At 44.4% G+C, this 21,703-nt stretch overlaps 1 protein-coding gene across 1 annotated transcript in view; it reads right to left on the reverse strand.

The window, feature by feature from the left end:
* Positions 1-21,703, reverse strand: part of RARRES1 (retinoic acid receptor responder 1) — a 33,991-nt gene that overhangs the window by 11,034 nt on the left and 1,254 nt on the right. The window contains exons 2-3 of the mRNA XM_012447330.3: positions 5,515-5,577; positions 2,485-2,668 (exon numbers count right to left, since the gene is read on the reverse strand). Coding sequence (XP_012302753.2) covers positions 2,485-2,668; positions 5,515-5,577 — 247 coding nt within the window. The remainder of the gene's footprint in view (positions 1-2,484; positions 2,669-5,514; positions 5,578-21,703) is intronic.

The raw sequence follows: 21,703 nt of genomic DNA on the forward strand, positions 1-21,703 counted from the left end.
GATCAAATGTCTCAATCTCAGTAAAGCAGGAGGCAAGACTTATCTCCTCAAAGTGTATGAGGCCAGGGTGCGGGCCTTGAAGAAATGGAAAAGCTTCAGCACAGCTGTCATGTGGAGGACAAGAAGATGTTAGAAATGAACAGTGAGCAGCACTGAGGGCTCAGCACTTGGAGAAACCTTTTAGAACAAAATACCTGTTGAGAATCAAGCAAAAAGGTATTTGTTACCTTCCATTGTCATCATTCAGTTTAAGATTTTTGGTTCCATAATGCTTTCCTGTTAATATCCAAGTGCCTTCAAACTTGGAACTGAGGACTTTCAGTACTCTTCACTGGCTTTTCTGTGTAATTTCTTTAACCTGGTAATGTCATTTTTCCTGTCAGCATATGATAAGTAATCAACAGGGAGCTGTGACTATTTTTACAGATGTTATCGTAGAAAGCGTGTTTCAGAGTTCTGCTTCCTGACTAGAATATCAGTATTTCACAAATGAATTTGTTGTTCCTCATTGGGATGAGCAGTTGAACCATAAGAACTTCAGAACATTTTGTAATACAAGACTCTGAATTCAACACCTTGGATATAAACTTTATTGCTTATTTTACTATTAAGAGGTTTCCCATCATTCTTGTCTTCACTGACTGAAAACTTCCTTGATCCAACTCATCATCACGTATTCTACCTTTTGGTGCTGCTATGAGTTCAGATTTGTGAGATAAAACCCATCACCCTAGAAGATAAATGAGTTATACTAAATACTGTGAATAGTGCGAACATTTGAAGGATACGTGCTGGCAGCACTGCTGTAGAATCACCTGGGAAGACACAGCTTCAGTGGTTATTCTCAGGTCTTTAGTCTTTGTGGGTAGTATACTTGGTTTCATCAATAGGAAGTTTACGAATTCATTTGAGGTAAAATTTTTACTCGTAAAAAACAGACAACTTAAGGGGAAAAAAACAATGTGAAGCAAGGATATTCCAAAATGGATTAGATCTTCTCATTTATCCATTATACGACAACAGCACAATGCCTTGTATCGATTAAATACTGAGTAGCAATCTGCTGAGGTTCGAACTGGGTAAAATTTATGTTACCTAAAACAGATAGATGATTTTACATACACAGACAAGCTACAGATAGCAGCATTAAATGTCTCTGCTGAATTTCCTGTGACAGCAAAACTCGCAAGTTTTTTGATGAAAGGTGCCCTCTATTAAAAAGATTGAAGATTATTGTAGAATGGCCCCTATGGATATGCAGGACTTATTAACTAAACATAATTCAGTTAACCTGCACTATTAAAGAGTGTCTAAAATCTCGTGATCCTGTGGCAAATATTCAAAGAAAAGATCCCATACAATTTCTAAAATTTGTGTTTTAAGGAGTACAGATAAGCCCTATTTTCCCAACTAAAGGAAAACAATCCCTAAATAAGTATAGATTTATAAGTATCGGTCATTAGCTCATTTATTTCAAGCAATACTAAATATAAACCAATTCTGCTACAACGTGAGATTTTAATTGCTCCTGTTGATTCTTTGGCACAGGACTTGATCCCAGTTGTCAGAGAACTGTATGAGAATCATTCAGGGTTCAGAATTTTAGAAATGCAAGAAGCAGCATTCCACTTCCAGGTTTTTAAGGACACTTAGTAAATCAGTGGGGAGCACAGACACTCAGGAATGGAGACTGCAGAGCCCCCAGTGTTGACATGGGTTTGCCACAGAATCTGGGCAAGTGAGCGAACTGTGGGAGAGGGTGGGATGATGAGTGCTGTAGTGGTCAGACATCTTAATACCCAGGAGCAAAGCCAGAGATGACTTTCATGGTTTTGAAAATTGGATTTGCCAGTAAATGTGCTGAGTCTCAGCTGCTGCCCGCACATTCTGGTGAGTACCAAGAACAAATGAGCTCAGCTTCACTTCAGCTTAGTCACTTCAGAGGGCAGGGCTCCTTTGTTAGAGACAGCACCACTGCCCATTAACCATTGACCTGAAATGAGATAAACATGACTCCCCTGCAGCATCCCAGAAAAGGTCTCACCCGGCCCTGGGGCATAAGGCTGTGATGAGCAGAGTGGAGGCTCTGGAGGCTGTCATATGAAGTTTCAAAAGCCACTGCCAGAAATAGAGATGTCACCTCAGCTCCTGGACTCAACCCTGAAAACAGCACCCCTGTATGCATATCCTAGTTCAGAATCCTCTACCTCTTACCTGGTTCAGTTCTTACCGTGCGCCTCATTCTGGGATGGAAAATGAGGAGACTAAAGGGATACTTAACTGTTGGTGGAGTTACTGCATTGGACTCGAGATGAACAGAAAGATAATACCTCTGAGTTTTGTTTAAATTATGAGGCATACCACAATCTTTAGTTGAATGAAAGTACCACTTTAGGGATAAAAACCGAAGTGATCTTTTTTTTTTTTAAAGATTTAGTTATTACATACATTCCTGAATATAGAATTCCAAATGCTGATTCATACCAGGTATGCTGACTATCTCCAGGGGGTTTTTCAGTTGCTTCATTTGCTTGTAAAGCAGGTAATCCTCTTGCTGTCTTTTCTTTTTCTCGATGAGCCGTGTACAAGTTACATTAATGGCTGGTCGGGGTTTCTGATTCTTGAAAAACACTCGAGCAGAACATTTCCCCAAATGTCCCTCACCTTCCTGAAGTAAAGATTTTGGAATTAAACAGGATACTTTCTCATCACCTCCCACTCACCGCAGTGCACACAGGCACACACAAGATTGAGAAGAGTTCATTGTACATGGCAGGCAGGCTCTGGCATCAATAGATGTAGTGGGTTTTGCTTTATAGAAAGTGTTTTCTGTTGTCATAGCTGAATACAACAGTCCTCTCTTTGCTATCATTTAAACTTTTCTGATTGTGACTTTATAAAATGATGTTGGGCATATTTCCAAAGAAATATCATTGACATCCATTGAACACTGCTTGGCTCAAACCTCTAGGGCAGTGGACACTTTCCTCTTTAATGTGGACCAACATAATCCTTAGGTGGACCTCAAAGTTACTAACTTGAACTAAAAGATGAAGCTGGCTCCTAATTTTTTTTGAGACGGAGTTTTGCTCTTGTTGCCCAGGCTAGAGTGTAATGGCACAATCTTGGCTTAATGCAAAATCCACCTCCTCGGTTCAAGTGATTCACCTGCCTCAGCCTCCTGAGTACCTGGGATTTCAGGCATGCACCGCCATGCCTGGCTAATTTTATATGTTTAGTAGAGACGGGGGTTTCTCCATGTTGGTCAGGCTGGTCTCGAACTCCCGACCTCAGGCGATCCACTCATCTCCGCCTCCTAAAGTGCTGGGATTATAGACATGAGCCACTGTGCCCGGCCGAAGCTGGCTGCTATTTACAAAAATAACAACATCGTCTTCATGCTGCCTTATGAATTAGGTCCTCTTATTCCAGTTTGAAAGATTAAGATATTGAGGTTTAAGGAGGAACCTACTCTGTGTCTCACAGCTGATAAGCAGTAGGCCAGGGCTTGACCTCACTTCTGTCTAACACCAAAGCCCAGACTCTGCACTAACTTCATCTCTCTATGCTAAGATCTAGTCCAGAAGAAATGGAGGCACTGATCATCCACATGGGATTCATTCAACTACTTGAGTGATGTTTATTTGCATTCATGTTTAAATATAGATGTTCTGGATATTCTGGGATCTCCCTCACTTTACAATCCAGAAACAGCTGGAGCTTCAACCAGGCATCATACATATGACTCATTTCTAGGATAGTGGTTCTTCCCGCTTTGAAGGAATTCCCTAGATTTCTTAACCAGATAATAAAAGCCAGGGAATCTATTCCCTGAAAAATGCACATATCAACACTGGGCCTAGAATTTGAGGAAGTTCATGGGCCTCTTCTTGGCCCTACCCAAATCCAACTCTTGTTGGCTGGTTGTGAAGTTGAGGCGATAATCTTTTTACTTTGATGGTTGTTTATAAACAAACTGGGTGAAGTCCCAGTGAAAAGAACAACTAAAAAGAAAAAGAAAAAAGTCCATGAGGAAACAAAGTGTAATCAAAATTCTATCTGTGCTTGAGCCCAGGAAGTCAAGTTTGCAGTGAGCCATGATTGCACCAATTCACTCCAGCCAGGGAGACAGAGCAAGACCCTGTCTCAAAAAGAATAAGAAATAAATAAATGATCTGCTTAACAAGCCTGTTTCTAAAACTAACTGAAAAAACTGAGAAACACTTTCCAGTGGGCAGCTTCTACTGTGAGTGCTGGTTTTGAGTGAAAGGGAACTTCCATACTGCTTTAAGATGTTAATTATTGTGTAACACAGAAGTGGTGAAGGAAGCATTCAGGAAGAGGCTTATGAAAGGGCAGAAGGAGGCTAGTACATGCCTCCTTTGATGTCTAAGCCATTTCCAGAGAAGAGAAAAAGAACCAGGTACTGTGTCCCCTTTTCCCCTCAAAACATCTCCATGGAATCAAAGCCATTGCCTGAGGATAAAATAACTGCCCTTCACCCTCTGAAATGGAGCATTTCAGTTAGCTAGCTGTGCTCTTAATGCATCTACAGGATAAAATCCAGGGAAGCATATTGTTGGCGAAGATAATCTAGTAATTGTATTCCCTCTAGCTTTAGTCTAACTTTCAGTTTGCGACACTAACAATCAAAAGCATCTTTCTTATGCTTTAAGGAAATTTTAATTTGTGGGTTAATAAACAAAGTCAGAGCATACTGCTGTCATGTTGGAGCTTGTTTCTGAATACTGGTGAGCATTCTTCCAGGAGCATGGGGTTAAGGGAGTAATGCCTTCACTCTCGAAACTCTGCCACCCTGGAACACTTTGATCCTGGATGCTGCCTGCTCTAGGCTGCTTCTCAGCACGAGACAAAGAGCATTTGGGCCGGTTTCCACTCCGCCCATGCTCTGATTGCCGCCTTTCAGCTTGGCCCAGCACAAGGAAGTTCATCTGGCTCTAATTTCTGTATGAGTTTTCTCTTTACTCTCTTCTTGAAAACAGGGAAAAGGAAAGTTGGCAAAACATGGTCTGCTTGATCAAAACTCCAGTGAGCCTGATAACGGCTGGAGCATGTGCTGGTGTTTTACAGAGCGCATCTGTGTACGTTAGCTCGTGGGGTTGGTCTCATGCTATACTGGCCTGCTAACCAGAAATGTCAGCAGCTGACAGGAAAAGAATAAGTGGCATTTGAGAGTGAGTCATTCTGAGGACTCTGAGGAGCTGGGAGGGATACCAGTGGGAGCTGTGAAATTCTCTCTTAGGGGTCCCAAGGAAGAGGGAGGTGATGGCTTATATGGATTATTTTAAATGCAATCTTGTGTAAGATCATGAAGTAGTTAAATATTGAGCTCTTGCCTAGTTCTGTCCTTTAATTCTTGATAACAAATAGGAAACAAATCAGGAAAAAACAAAAACAAACCTCCAGGTCACTATATGTTAAGATTCTCACTTTTTTACAAAGCCATGTTTATAGCAGTTGCTAATAGGATACTTTACCAACGGGGCTGCTTACCTCTGGGTTGTAGCGCTCTGTGCTGAAGACCACGTCAACTTTACACCCCTCTTTTGGATTAATCTGAAATACAGAAACTGAATCTTAGTATAGTGGAAGCTCCCTTAAACATCATCATAGCCAGGAATCACACTCTTAGGATAACATAGCATGCAAATGCTAGCTGTAGCATTTAACCTGAATAAAATTGGTGATTGCTTGGAAGAAAGATTTCAAATTTTGTTCTGATCATGCCATTCTGCTTGATAGTTTGACACCTACTCACAAAGAGGGAGGTTGAGAAAGAGAAATGGTTGTTTTCTGACTGCACTGACTTTGTGAGAGCAGCGAAAGGAGAAATGAACAGGTGTGTGCAGGGAGCTGGAGGGAATTCCTTCATCCCCAGCTCCTCAGTGCCTGCTCCACGCCCTGTCCTGGGTGTTGGGGCTATATCAGTGAGCAGGACAGACGACGACTTGCCATCCTGCCACCCACAGCCCAATGGGGATGCTGGTGACAAATGCAGAACAAGTAATTATGTTTTCAGGGGCTGATGAGTGAAGAAAGAGTGGTGGTGTAGGAAGGTGCTTGGGAAGAGGCGATCCCAAAGATGAGACCGGCAGGACAGGAACCAGCCATCCCAGATCCAGGTGGGGGATGCGCACTGCAGGCAGAGGGGACCCACCAGCACAGGCAGGAGGTGGAGCTTGAGCCTGCGACAGGATGAATCGCCAACACTGAAGAAGTTTTCCAATGCTATGCTCTTTCTTTCCTGCAATTTTTACAGGCAAGTACACTTTTAAACTTCTGAAATGTTCATGTCTAGCCTTTTAAAACTGTTGAATTGATTCCAGTGAATATTTTGGAATATACATATCTATGGTCATTATGGCAATTTAAACTGTTTAGAAGAAGTTCATATTATTTGCCATCATTTTTTTAAGAAAGCAAAATGATAATTCAGTAAAAGAAATATTTCCTAGAGAGGAGAGGGAACTTTCTGTTGTATGGAGTCGAAGTTGTTTCACGTACCATTGATTAAGGTTAGACTCTGGAAACACTAGATTCCTTGCAGTCTGAGTGTAGGAATGCAATAACCGAACAGCATTATTTTATTTTAAATAGACCGGATATCATCCATTTCTATTATAGATTCTTTAAAAATGCTGGGAAATGGGAAGAGAAGGAAAGGATTCCATGGCAGTTACTTATGTAGAGAATATTTAAACTTGTACGTGCATAGATGTTGCTGGAGAAGAAGTGGAACTCCCAGGAGTACTCACTGCACACAGAGCAGTTTGCTGAGGGCTCATTGTCAAGATTCAGATGAATTCTGTTGTAAGCTGAAGCACTGATTTTGGTTGACACAGTGCACACACACGTCTGTCTTTTCACTCATTCACTGTTCACCACCTACTATGCCAGGACTTGGGTAGATATATGACATCCGGCCCAGGCTTTCCAGAAACCTACTTCTGTCACGGAAACAGGTTTGCAGTGCAGCTGATCAGTGTGCTCAGCACAGCCTGCATGAGGGTGCTAAGTTTAGGAGGCCTTCTAGAGCAGGCGAGGCCTAAACTAACTGTGAGGAGCCAGTGTTAGTCAGGCAGAGGTGTGGGAGTGGGATGTAGGGGTTGGAATTCCAGGGGGACAGTGAGGCTGGAGAAGAGGTGTCTGGGGAGGCGGGTGCATCTTACTTTCTGGAAGCTGACTTGGAACTTGATCCCAAAGTCTGGAAGAGTAACATTAAACATATCCACAGTACACCGGGTGTTGTGAACAGTAGGATGAGGCATAAACAGGGCTTAGGACAGTACCTGGGTCGGGGTAAAATTCAGTCTGTTCACTATTTTTATTATTATTAAAATCTATAAGCATGAGAGAGTGGAAGAACTGGGCTAAACGCAAGAGGCTGACCCAAGTTCAAGGATAGGGAAGTCATATAACATGGTCTCTCATCAAGGTTGCTCTGAAACACCCAATGAGTAGTGAAAGGATATAAATGAGACATGCCTGACAGTGGTTGGGCAAGGCTCTCATGACCTCTATCGCAAAGATTCCTGAAGTTCAGCATCTTTAGTACCTGCCAATATGGGAGGAACACTGGGCTGTGGCTTGCTGCCTCTCATACTCCCAGCCACATGGGCACCCGCAAATAACTAACACTCAAAAGGCAACACTCCTGCTTGCCACCGGGTTCTAAGCCTTGAAAGGCTCGATGCACCAGCCCTGTCCCCGCTGTGTGCACCGCAGCACCGCAGTCTGCCTGTCCTGTTGAGTAGGGGCTTCCTGGGTATGGCCTCCTGCAGAGTCAGCGATGCCCTCAGGTTTCTAGCCCTGGGGTGGGCAAGGGTGGGCACGGAGGCCATTCATAAAATGAGGAGGAAGCCGAGTTGGGTGGGTTCAGTCTCTGGCACATGGGGAAATTTGAGATGTCTTGGAAAATGCTGAGGGTTGTAGAAGTAGGATCAGCAGAGGTAGTGGTGAAAGCCATAGCATTTGATGCAGTCCCCCAGGGAAGGTGTGTAGACATCAGCCTTCACATCAGTGATACACTGGGGCATGGTTATACACTATACAAGGAGATTCACTAAGGTCTTCCTTATTCTTTTCCTTTCCTTTTCTTTTTTTTTTTAATATGGAGTTTCGCTGTTGTTGCCCAGGCTAGAGTGCAATGGCACGATCTCGGCCCACCACAACCTCCGCCTCCCAGGTTCAAGCAATTCTCCTGCCTCAGCCTCCGAGTAGCTGGGATTACAGGCGTACACCACCACAACCAGCTAATTTTGTATTTTTAGTAGAGATGGAGTTTCTCCACGTTAATCAGGCTGGTCTTGAACTTCCGACCTCAGGTGATCCACCCACCTTGGCCTCCCAGAGTGTTGAGATTACAGGCGTGAGCCACTGCGTCTGGCCCAAGTCTTCCTTATTCTTGATATAATTGTGCATATTTTAAATACAGGACTTATGATGATGCAACAGTTTTCTGGAAACATGGAGGCAAAGTGAGAAAGGCTTTAAACTGGTGTGGAGTCTGTCCTTTTTTTAAAGAGTTATTTTCTTTGCTGTTTTGATTTCTTTATTTTGTTTTAATAATGAGGCACTCTTAAAAGTGTCCACATTTCATCCAAAATAAAAGTTTTATATTTTTGGTTGTACTTTATCATGTCTCAAGACACAGTGGTTTTATCTCTCACAAAGGCCTCTCCCTTCTCCCTTCCTCTGAGTCACAAGTGACCCGTGCTGCTTTGCTGGCTCTGGTGAGATGAGCCACACAGCCACAGGCCTGTGGGTGGAGTCGGCGGCAGCCAGGGCCACCTTCCTCTGGACGCAGTGTCTCGCACTGGCTCTCCACTAGTTGTGTTGAACTTTGACTGTCCTTGATTTAAAATGTTCTGTGGTAAAGGGGTCCTTGGTCAACGACATCGTTCCATGATTTCAGCTTCTACCTTATTCAAAGTCCTGTGCCGGGTGCAGGAAAGACAGAGCAAAACAGCAGCAGCCGCCCTCAGGGCAACCTGGGGGAGACGCCTTTAAGTAGAGCATTGTAGGATTGACTATTTGATTATGGCTGACTGAAGAGCTATGAAATGATAGCTGGAGAGTTGATCTAGTCTAGGGATCAGGGAAATGACATTTGAGCTGAACTCTGAAGATGAAGAAGGAATTGATCTTGGTTGGGGGAGGAGAGCTGGCACGGGCCTGAGGAGCAGCCATGGGGCCCCAGGGCAGAAAGACTGGAGCCGGAGCCAGTACAGGGAAGGGGCTGAGTGGGTGGCAAGGGCCGCACCTGCAGGATTTTGTCCTGAGAGAAATGGAAAGCCAGGGACTAGAAGGAGGGGTTTTGAAAAGATCCTTCTAGCTGGAGTGTGGAGAATGATGCTGGAGTGAGGAGGTGTGCAGAGTGAATGTAGAGAGAGCAGGAGGCTGGCCAAGGGGGCAGGGGAGAGGGAGCAGGGCTTTGAGCCAAGGTGAGGACAGTGGAAAGGGAGAGGAGCATATGGTGGACCCGGCATGCCAGGTTGCCCCGAGCCAGGCTGCAGCAGGCCACCCTTCCACCAGCCACGTGAGAGCAGTCATAAACCACCAAACCCCGAGTCCTATCAGAAAGTAAAAAATAAACAGGTAATTGAACATCGGAAATCATCACTGGAATATAACATTCTATATTAAGACAACATTTTTAACATCATGTCATTTAAAAGATGCTTGTGTGTACAGAATAACGCAATTTGCCCAATAATTGGGCCAATTGCCTGGTACTGTTCTAAGCACTCTGCATGTATTAAGTGTGCTAACAAAGCTTTGAAGGTCTACTCAAACTCAGTAGTAATTACAGAAATGTAAACTAAATAAGCAGTAAGTTAGTACAGTACCACTAGTAGACTGGCAATCACTTAGGAAGTGGCAGGGCCCATTGCTGGGCAGGGTTTGGGGCTTTATGACAGCATTCTGGCATATGCAATCTGGCATATGTGGTCAAATCAAGCTTATGTATGAATGCCCTATGACCTAGAAATACCACTCTGGGCATGTGTCCCAGAGAAACTGTGAAGCAGGTCTGTGAAGGAACTGATTCATATAAGGATGTTCACTGAGGCACCATGTGGGGAGGTGAGGCTTTGCAGGCACCCACCTTATAAAGACCTCTGGTCTTGCCCAGGGATGCTCCTTCTGTGTCTTACACAACCGGTTGCTACAGCCACATGGTGCAAAGCTAATCCATTCAATTCAAAGCCATAAAAAAAGTAAGTAGATATTTTTGAAAAAGTGAAGTCTGACAGGGGCCAAAGGTGACCAACAATTCTAGCTTTCCTGAGGAAAGGAGGATTCCTGTAATGCAAATCATGGTGATTTCATTTCTTTCCCCCACACACTGCCAGAACTGCCCATCTGTGAAACAGATCAGGAAACTTTACATCCCTTTCTTTAAACACAGCCAAACACAGAGCATACTGTTCCAGTAATTTTCAGAAAAGGGCTATTTAATTAAAAAAAATCAGCAAGCAAAGCAAATGACCATATGACTGTATAACCTGAAGAAATAAATTAGTAGCTCTTTGCTGCAGATTTTTAAAAAATTGTGTATAAAAGAGGAATTGTATACTACAGCCTGGAACTAAATTCTTTATAATCATGGGCCACTAATAACATAGTTTCTGCTCTAATCTTATTTTTTGTTTGTTTATTTTACAGGTGATTTTTGGCCCCACAGGGGGCCAATACCATCCCCCTTCCCATATACTTTCCACCTCCCCTTCCTCATACACCATACCATCATTCACTCTTTAGGGACTGATTTTTGGTTTGATTGATTTGCAATCAGTTTTGAGGGAAACAGGCCACTTTCAAAGCCCTGTTTGGGAGCATGTACAATGGAATGCATTCAACGACCTGAACTCATCACACTATATTTTATTTATTTATTTTTTGTTAAATCCTTAACAAATCAATATTAAGCATTCATTCAGTGCTTACATATAAAGCATCCTGCCACCATCGGAGGGAATCATGATAAAAGCGATTACTTATTATACTCTTACTATGTGCCTCACCCGACCCAATTTGGTACCCATGTGCTAACTTATTATTATCACTGAAGCCCTTTAATAGGTATAATTGTTAGCCCCACTTTAAGGATGAAGAAATGGAGGCACTTGACCAAAGTTCAGGAATTGGCCAAAGTCACAGCACAGGAAGCAGGGAAACCAGCCTGCAGAGCCCCTGCTCTTCCTGAATACTGCACAGAACTGCACAGAAAAATAGAGCCCAGCAACCTCTCTAAGAAAAGGAAGAATAAAAGCTGGCTGCTGGTGTGTGTGTGTGTGTGTGTGTGTGTGTGTGTGTGTGTGTGTGAGAGAGAGAGAGAGAGCATGCTGGGATGCTCTTGCACTGTGCTTACAACTAAGCTCCCTGTGGACAAGAACCACTCCAAACCTTCCTCTGGAAAGGAGACTGCCAGGTATGGTGTGTGTATTAAAGTGCTAGGGCTGCTATAACAAAGTACCACAAACTAGGTGGCTTGAAACAACAGATATTTATTCTCATACAGTTCTGGAGGCCAGAAGGCCAATATCAAGGTGTCAACAGGGCTGTGCTTCCTCTGAGACTCTGGGTAGAATCCCTCCTTGCCTCTTCCTAGTTTCAGGTGGTGGCTGTCAATCTTGGCATTCTTTGGCTTGCAACTGGATCACTCCAATCTCTGCCTCTATTTTTGTTTGTGTTTGAGATGGATCTTGCTCTGTTCACCCAGGCTGGAGTGCAGTGGTGCGATCATAGCTCACTGCAGCCTTAAACTCATGGGCTCCAGGGATCCTCCAGGCCACCTTTATCTTTAAATGGCAGCCTTCCTCTGAGTCTGTTTGCATATTCACATGGCTTTTATATTATATAAGGACAGCAGCCATTGGATTTAGGGCCCATTCTAATCCAGTATGACCTCATCTTAACTTGATTACATCTGCAAAGACTCTGTTTACAGTTAAATCACTGAGGGTTAGATGCAGGTCTGTGAAGCAGGTTTGTGAAGGAACTGCTCATACAAGGATGTTCACTGAGGCACCATGATATAACATTTCTTTTTAGGAAACACACCTCAACACATAACAGATGGAAGTAAAGGTGATCTGAGAGTTTAGAAGGAGCCCCTGGATGCAGACCCTTTCAGACAAGGTATAAATGAAAGCATGACCCAGTGCAGGTGGGGACATCTCCACGAAGGACTAGGATTAGACAAGCCAAGAGAGAGGAAGAAGGTGCTCTGGAAAGGTAGAGTGTGTGCCAGGGCATGGAAGTGAGCAGCTCAGCCTGGGGCAGCTAGCAACTTAAGTCAGGGTAGACTTGGGGTTGAGGTTACAGTTGTGGGTGGGGGCCAGATTAGAGACGATCTCTTACAGGGACCTCATTCTAAAGCAGTGTCTGAAACCTGAGTGTGCCACACAATCCCTTAGAGGGCTTCTGGGCCACACCCAGAGTTTCGATTCAGGAAGTCTAGGGTGGGGCCTGAGAACTTGCATTTTAACAGGTTCCATATGATGCTGATCCTGTCGGTCCAGGGACCACACTTCGAGAACTCTCTAGCTGCTGAGTGGAACCACTCAAGTTCTAAGGGGAGCAGGTAGGAAGTGATATGTAGCTCAGATGACAGTCACTAGGATACAGCTGACTGCTAAATAGGAGATTGATTCTAGGACCATTAATTCTCTCCAGAAATCTGAGAGTATCATCAGGACCAAATGAAATGGAGGAGTGTTCTTTCAAAGTGTGGTGACTTCAGGAGTCTGGAGTTTCTGGTGAATCAGGTTATGACACCTTAGAAAGTGCAGGTGGCAGGTCTACCCTCTGCTTCAGCAGGAGCAAATAATAACCTCCATGGTAACACAGTATGTGCTGTTCTTCAAGAAGGACACTTGGGATAGGTGTGGTGGCTCACACCTATAATCCCAGCACTTTGGGAGGCCGAGGTGGGCGGATCACCTGAGGTTGAGAGTTTGAGACCAGCCTGACCAACATGGAGAAACCTGTCTCTACTAAAAATACAAAATTAGCTAGGTTTGGTGGTGCACACCTGTAATCCCAGCTACTCAGGAGGCTGAGGCAGGAGAATCGCTTGAAGCCGGGAGGTGGAGGTTGCAGTGAGCCGAGATCACACCATTGCACTTCAGCTTGGGCAACAAGAGTGAAACTCAAAAAAAAAAAGTATCAAGAAGGAACACTTGGAGAAGGCAGTTTGGACTAAAATAATTTTTAAAGAAAATTCTCACCTTGCTTCCTGTTACATGGATAACAGTTTTGCTTTATAGTGACAGTTACATATGCACCAAAAAGTTAAAACTGCTCATTCTAATGGCAACTCTGCAAAGACATGTCCTGTTTTCAGTAAAAGCTGTTTATAGTAAACCACAAAGCTTTGTGTTCATGTTAATGGATCAAAGATTTTTCTTCCGGTGGGTGTCTGTACTATCTTTACATTAGGCACCACCCACTTTTTTTTGAAATATTGCATAAAATCAGCAAAATATTACATAAAGTCAATTTGAAATATTAAAATATTTAAATATATTTAAATATTTTTCAATATTTGAAAGTTCGGATAAAGTCATTGAAATATTGGATTTGTTAGAAATGAACCCGAGGAACTTGATGAGGGATAGAGAAGAGGTATGTATTCTACGAGCACGTTTAACACATCTAACATCCCCCTTTAAACTCTCTCAAAACACCACAAATCGTGGAGCAAATAAAAGAGCAGGAATGATGCCCTGGAGAAACCTCGCTGTGCACCACCACACGGAGAAGTCTCCAAAGACTTGATTCAGCCCGAGCTCCTCTACAGAAAGCACTTCCTATTCCCCCCTCTTCGGTGTCATTGGTTGCTAAGCGCTGATCCTTCCTGTTGCGTTAGTGCCATTAGTGCCAGTGTAACAACGTTAACCTTCCTGTTCTCAGGCTGGCGGTGGGTGGGTGGGGACGAACCTCTTTTGTCTAGAGCTCACAGGTAATTGTTTTTTTAATATTACGTTTTAGGTTTTGGGGTACATGTGAAGAACATGCAGGATTGTTGCATAGGTACATACATGGCAATGTGGTTTGCTGCCTTCCTCCCCATCACCTATATCTGGCATTTCTCCCCATGTTATCCCTCCCCAACTCCCCACCCCCCGCTGTCCCTCCCCTAGGTCCCCCCCACAGACCCCAGTGTGTGATTCTCTCCTCCCGGTGTCCATGTGTTCTCATTGTTCTTCTACACCCGCCTATGAGTGAGAACATGCGGTGTTTGATTTTCTGTTCTTGTGTCAGTTTGCTGAGAATGATGGTTTCCAGGTTCATCCGTGTCCCTACAAAGGACACGAACTCATCGTTTTTTATGAATGCATAGTATTCCGTGGTGTGTATGTGCCACATTTTCCTTGTCCAGTGTATCATCAGTGGGCATTTGGATTGGTTCCAAATCTTTGGTATTGTAAACAGTGCTGCTGCAATGAACATTCGTGTGCATGTGTCCTTATAATAGAACGATTTATAATCCTTTGGATCTATAACCAGTAATGGGATTGCTGGGTCAAATGGAATTTTTGTTTCTAGGGCTCACAGGTAATTCTAATCTTCCTCCACGCATCTTGGGACTCACTGGTCTAACAGACTCAGCTTCTAAATGTCGCCTCCATCATTCACATTTGGTAAGAAACATAAATGTCAGACTATTCCAGTAAAATCGAACTTCTTCATTTTATAAGGTTACTCTTATGAGTCAGGCTTAGTTGGAGATAAGTAAACAACTCATTTGTGAATAAAAATTGCTGTGCTCTCCTTATGTTCCAGACGGAGAGAGCATCAGTATATTATATTATACCCTGGAATCATTTTATTGCATTTTCCTTCTCTCGGGCAAGGCCAGATAAAACAAATACAATTTGTAGAACAGAAGTCAGTTACCTTCTGATCAGGCCAAGGCAGTGGGGCCCAAGGGAGCCCTTCGCATGTGGATGCTTTGCTTTATCAGGGTAGGTAGCAGTGGAGAGGAGAGCCGGAATACTGTGTGTCTTCTCTTTCAGCCAACCCTGGGTCCCACATTCTTGATCTGGGTAGGAAGTGAGTGGAAGCTGCCCGCTCCAGGTCCTCTCTGGCCTCGGGTGGGAATCATCAGAAAAGGCTGGTTGAGAGAGGGACATGAGGCTTCAGGTCTGCTTTTTCCTGCTGGGAGCATTGGGAATGGGCTGCGTCCTGGCTTGTCTCCCTGTTCCACGCGCCTCAGTGGTTCCAGCACCCTTCCAGCGACCTTCATTTAATTTAACAAATGTCTAATATTTGTCTCTAGCAGGCCCTGTGCTAGTACAATGAAGGAGATAAAGACATCTTATAATACCTTGCGCCCTGTAGAAGCCGACCATCTCATTTAAGATAGGCAACCACATGGGCAGAATGGAAAGAAAAGTGGCTGTTCAAAAGCTTGGACAAAGCAGCCTATGGTCGAGCACTGAGATACAGTGAAGAGGGCAGATGGGTTCACATGTGAGATTAGCAAGGCTGCAGACATGAGCAAGACAGGAGGTGGGAGCAAGAGCTGCTTTTGCTGCGCACTGGCATACGTCGGGCAGAGCAGTGAATACTTGCAGGAGCTCACAGCCAGCCTGAACACCGGGTGTGGAAGGCTGAATAATGTCCCCCCAACGCCCTGCCCAAAGCTGTCCACTTCCTAATCCCTTGCATCTGTGAATACGTTATTTTACGTGGCAAAGAGGATTTTGCCAATGTGACTAAGGATCTTGAGATGGGGGGATTATCCTGGATTATTCCTGTGGGCACAACGTAATCACAAGGGTCCTATGAGGAGCAGACAGCGGTGTCATAATCAAAGATGCTGTGCTGCTTGCTTTGATGGAGGATGGAGTTATGAGCCAAGCAGCGCAGGTGGTCTCTAGAAGCTGGAAATGGATTCTCCCCTAGAGCCTCCAGGAGGAACAAAGCCCTGTGACACCTTAATTTTAGCCTAGGGAAACCTATTTCAGGCTTGTAGCCTCCAGAACCATAAGTAAGTTTGTGTTGTTTTAACTCAGTAAGTCTGGGGTCATTTGTTAGAGCAGCGATAGGACACGACACCGATACAGAATTACTACGATCCTTAATGCCACGTTCTGTGTGGGATGTGCTCTTGGGATGACCATGGACCACATACATCCCATACACTGCCATGGTGCAAGACTCCTTTTCTTTTCTTCTTTTTTTTTTTTAATCACACAGGGCCTCACTATGTTGCCTAGCCTGGAAGGCAGTGGTGCAGTCGGGGCTCACTGCATGCTCAGCTTTCCTGGGGTCAGGTGATCTTCCCATCTCAGCCTCCCAAATAGCTGGGACTACAAGGATGCACCACCACACGTAGCTAATTTATTTTTTCTAGAGATGGGGTCTCATCACATTGCCCAGGCTGGTCTTGAACTCCTGGGCTCAAGCAGTCCTCCAACCTCAGCCTCCCAAAGTGCTGGGATTCCAGGCGTGAGCCAACATGCCTGGCCAAGATTTTCTTTCTTAATTTGACTTTTCTGGCTAGAGACATCCTAAACAACCATAGCAAGCCAGCCAGAGTGGACTTGTTATGGCTACTGTCCCCAACCACTGTGGGACTATTTCTGTGAAACATTCTTCAACTGAGGTACCATTCAGAAAGGCAAATGAATGCCAAGGTCGCGTTAGTGTCATACATCTCTGAGGTGAGATACTGCTTTACAGCAAGTGTGATCAAGGGTCCGGTTGGATTTGGGCGAGTGTGTGTGCATGCATGTGAAACATTCCATGCCTCATGCAGTCATTGTGGGCTGATAATTGACATGCAGTCTCCAGCAGCACAACCTGGTCCTTAAAGGATGAGTCTGCAGCCAAGCCAGACTTCTGGTAGTCAACAGTCATGACCCGCCTCCGGTGGTCTTGATGTGGGAGGTTACTAATGCTCTGTGATAATATGCATCCCTGGCTGTGACTCCACATGTGGAAAGCCAAGTGGAAAACATCATGGGCTGGCAAAAAAAAAAAATTGTGGTTTAAAAACAATTTATTACAAAATGGTAGAAAACCAAAAAAATTCCTATTGGCTTGCTCATCTGGGTGCAGTTAGTTTAGGAGACTGGGCTAAGTGCCAAGGAGGTCAAAGTTGAAGCTTTACCCCCAAGACCTAGTGGCCTTTCCCACCCCATGCTAGACCCAGATTCTGTGATGAGAGCCTGCAGACCAGGTGGGTAATGGGGTGGAGACAGTAGGCGCACCTGTGCTATTTCAGCACAAGCATTGCCTGGAAGGAGATTCCTGCCTGTCTGTTCTGTGCTTTCAGGATCGTTACGTTTCATCCTTAGGACAGTGTGAGGGCACTGAAGAGATCCTAGTTTCTCTTGCAAATATCCCCTTCCCTGCCATTCTTTCCTAATGCCTATAAAAAGTACTTGGGAGCTTTCTTTACATGAAAATGAAGACTATTTCACTTGAGTATTTTATTACTTATCTTCTCCTTCTATGTTCATTGCAGCCTTTTGAATTCTGCAGTTTTTGTTTCTATGGACTATTTAATATTTTGCTTTCCTCATCTCCTGAATGATCACCTCTGAATTACTGACATTAATGGAGAGGAGACCTCAAGAGCGGTAATTAGATAAATTATATTGTATTAATGTGCTTTATAGGTTGAAAGTCACAAAGGAATAAAGTTTTTCATAGTGGAGTAAGTGCTTTCTTAACTGCCCTGTGGCCTAGTGGACAGGCTCCATGTTTGCCGTCAGACCCACGGTGGCCTGAACCCCAGAGCACGGGCTCCTGCCTAGTGGCCTGTATGGGGCTGACCTGATGCTTACCCAAAGCCAGTTGCTTTGCTCTCAAACTTGCTTATATCAGATATACTTAGTACCCGATTACATAAATAAATGTTATGTAAACTGGTGAAGAGCAGGTACAAACAAAGATGTCACGTCCATGAAATCCAAGATAAATGCTTTAGAAATTTAGCTGTTGAATTGGTGTCAGTAAGCCAAGATTAGTCAAGAAAAAGTAAAAGCAGAGGATTATTCATCATATTCTTTGGGAGCTCATTCCACTATAAGTAAAACAAAATGGAAACCACAAACGATTCCCTATGGGTGTGTTTTCTTGCTAGAAAAACTGTGATATGGTTGGATGTTTGTCCTCTCCAAATCTCACGTTGAAATGTGATTCCCAGTTTGGAGATGAGGGGGCCCGGTGGGACATGACTGGATTGTGGAGGTGGGTCCCTCATGAATGGTTTGGCATCATCCCCTTGGTGATAGGTGAATTTTTGCTCTGAGATCTGGTTGTTTAAGTGTGTGGCAGTGCCCTGCTTGCTCTTTTGCTCCCATTCTTGCCATGTGACATGCTGGCTCCCTACGCCATGACCGTAAGCTCCTTGAGGCCTCACCAGAAGCAGATGCCAGCACCACACTTCCTGTGGAGCCTGAAAAACCATAAGCCAATCAAAGCTCTTTTCTTTATAAATTACCCAGCCTCGGACATTCCTTTATAACAATGCAAGAAATGACTAACACAGACTTCAAGGAGCTCCAATTAAATGGCCTTGGCCCTATATCAAAAGATAGATGATAAATGTACACTTACAGATTTTATTTTAAATTGAAGCAATTAAGGTATGGGCGTAACTCCCCTCTCCCAAGACACTTTGTATGTTTCCAACCACTGGTCTTGGCCTGGTCAGAGGGTGTGTTTTTTGTTGTTGTTGTTGTTGTTTGTTTGTTTAAGTGGCCAATTCCCAAACAACAGCTGATTCCTTGGTCTGTCACTCAGGCTGGACTGCAGTGGTGCGATCTCGGCTCACTGCAACCTCCGCCTCCCCAGTTCAAGCAGTTCTCTGCCTCAGCCTCCCGAGTAGCTGGGATTACAGGCACCCACCACCATGCCCGGCTAATTTTTGTATTTTAGTAGAGATGGGATTTCGCCATCTTGGCCAGGCCGGTTTTGAACTCCTGACCTTGTGATCCACCCGTCTCAGGCTCTCAAAAGTGCTGGGATTACAGGCTTCAGCCACTGTGCCCAGCCCGGAATGGGTTGACTTTCTTCTGGAGTGTGTGCACTTGAGGATTTCAGCCAGTCTCTCAAAATGTTAGTAAAAGGCTGGCCTCTCACCAAATGCACCACACACAGGCAGTGGCCCCAGAAGTTGCTGAGTGGCAAGTGGAGATGTCTCCGAGTAAGAGACAGCCTTGAATAGTCAGGAGCAGGGCAAACATTGTGGGGCTGATCCAGGAAACCCTGAGTAGCACAAGAATGCTCAGCACCATCCAAAATCTCCTACCGCTCCAACTGTGGGTCCTGAGCCTAAGCCATGTAATATTAGAAAAGCAAATGCCTCGTTGGTTATAGAAAGGTAGTGTAAGGCCAGATAAGAGAGGCATCAGGTGGGGGCAGTGAGGGAACACAAATCGTAATCTGTGATCTCGCCTCCAGTTAGGAACAAAGCACAAAACAGTACTTGCTCTACTCCACTCCACGACTCCCGCTAGCACTTAGTTCTTCCTTGCATTTACTACCGCAACTACTGCCGCGTTTTACCGCCAGAGGGCAACAGTGTTTAAAATGAAAGATAACTTGACGCGCCAAGATCTCACAGAAGGAATTTCAGAGGGAGAAGAGGTCTTAAACATCATTTAGTCCAAAGGCTTTCAAAATTTTTAAAAGCTGCAACCCACAGCAAGAACTGCATTTCTCATTATGACCTGGGTCATACATATGTATCTGAAACACATTTGGAGACACTGCTTACCCTTGCTTTTGCAATGCACTCTAATCTTTTCTCGCCTATACTATTTCGTAGTCAACAGGATCCCACACTAAATTGACTTTATAACCCTGGTGAGCCTTTAGTTTGAAAAACTCTGACTTCATCTCAGCCTCTCATCTTACAAAGGAGTGCAGTGACCCCTAGAATGGGGAGAGATCCCCACTAGCTATACTTCTGTCCCCTACCTGGCTACCTGCTTGCTTCTCAGGGTCAGTTCTGGATGGATGATAGGCCTGCAGCAGCTGAGCACTCAGTCCAACAATGTACTGATTGGGTAGAATGCACACCAGAGTTTGGAGACCAATCATGTTCTACTTCTTTTTTTTTCTTTTTTTTTTTGAGACAGAGTCTCGCTCTGTCAGGCTGGAGTATAGCGGCATGATCTCTGCTCACTGCAACCCCTGCCTTCAGGTTCAAGTGATTCTCGTGCCTCAGCCTCCCATTGTAGCTGGGATTACAGACATGCACCACCACGCCCGGCTAATTTTTGTATTTTTAATAGAGATGGGTTTTCATCATGTTGGCAAGGCTGGTCTCCAACTCCTGACCTCACGTGATCTGCCTGCCTCTACTTCCCAAAGTGCTGAGATTACAGGCATGAGCCACCACGCCTGGTCCATGTTTTACTTCTCCCCATTGCTATGACTGCTTTTGTAATGGAGGCAGGAGTTTCTTATGGCCACACTGAAAGCTCTATGTAGATGTGTCTGTGCTCTTCACTCAGGCAGCCAAGTGCTTCAAAACAGAGAATCTCAAAGAGGCCTTCCCTAATGACCCTATGTTAAATGTGAATCAGGCCACACTATCTAGCCCAGTTCCTGGCACAGAGTAAGCATTCAATACAGAGCTACTGGATGAACAGACTGCCCCCGAACTCACATTTTTATACTTTTCAACTGGCACTCATATCATCTTACATGACTCCTAAGACCACCTGACATTGTTGGCAGAACATGAATTATTTCCATTGCAAACAGGGAAATAGCCAGAGAAGACTTAAATAACCTTCCCCAAAGCCAATGGCTAAATGATGTTTAAGACCTCTTTAAGATTTATTTAACATATATAAAATACCCAGCCCCTGCGTCCTCATTGGAGCAATGCAGGGGCTGGGAATTTTTACTTTATTCACTCAGGTTTTGAGAGCTAGTTTGATTATTTTATGAAGGGTGTCAAGTATCTTATTTTATTTTCAAGGGGGTCACTAAATGCATGAGAATGCAAGCTATTTTATTTTTCCTTTTTAAAATGGGTTTGGAAGGGGAAAAAAAATCCCTGGGATTGAAAACTGGTGTACCTTAGAAATCTGAGTGAGCTTGGTTTTCTGTAGGGAGTCCTGCCCCAGGTAACCAGGGAGCAAATCCAAAGTCCTCAAGGTCCATTACCTCACTGCTGTGTTGTACTAGGAAAACTGAACTTTTTTGTACCTCAGATAGCAAGGATTGTTAAGACAGGTGACAAGAATAAGTTGCTCCTTCCTTCCTTCCTTCTTTCCTTCCTTCCTTCCTTCCTTTCTTCCTTCCTTTCCTCCCTCCCTCTCTCCCTTTCTTTTCAAAGGGTCTCACTCTCTTGCCTAGGTTGGAATGCAGTGATGCATTCTCTGTTCACTGCAACCTTGGGGTCCTAGGGTCCTGGGCTCAAGCAATACTCCCATCTCAGTCTCCTGAGTAGCTGGGACCACAGCCCTGCACACCACCACACCCAGCTATTTTTTTTTTTTTCTGTATTTTTGGCAGAAATGGTGTTTTGCCATGTTACCCAGACTGGTCTCCAACTCCTGGGCTCAAGCAATTTCCCCACCTCGGCCTCCCAAAGTGCTGTGATTAGAGGTGTGAGCCACTGCGCCCGGCCAGATTGCCATTTTCCAGGAAAACTTTGATTTAATCATTCAATAAATGTAGTCATGCCAGGTGCAGGAAT

Source organism: Aotus nancymaae, unplaced genomic scaffold, assembly GCF_030222135.1.
Source record: "Aotus nancymaae isolate 86718 unplaced genomic scaffold, 86718_ANA_hifiasm-v0.15.2.pri h1tg000019l, whole genome shotgun sequence".
Lineage (NCBI taxonomy): Eukaryota > Metazoa > Chordata > Mammalia > Primates > Aotidae > Aotus > Aotus nancymaae.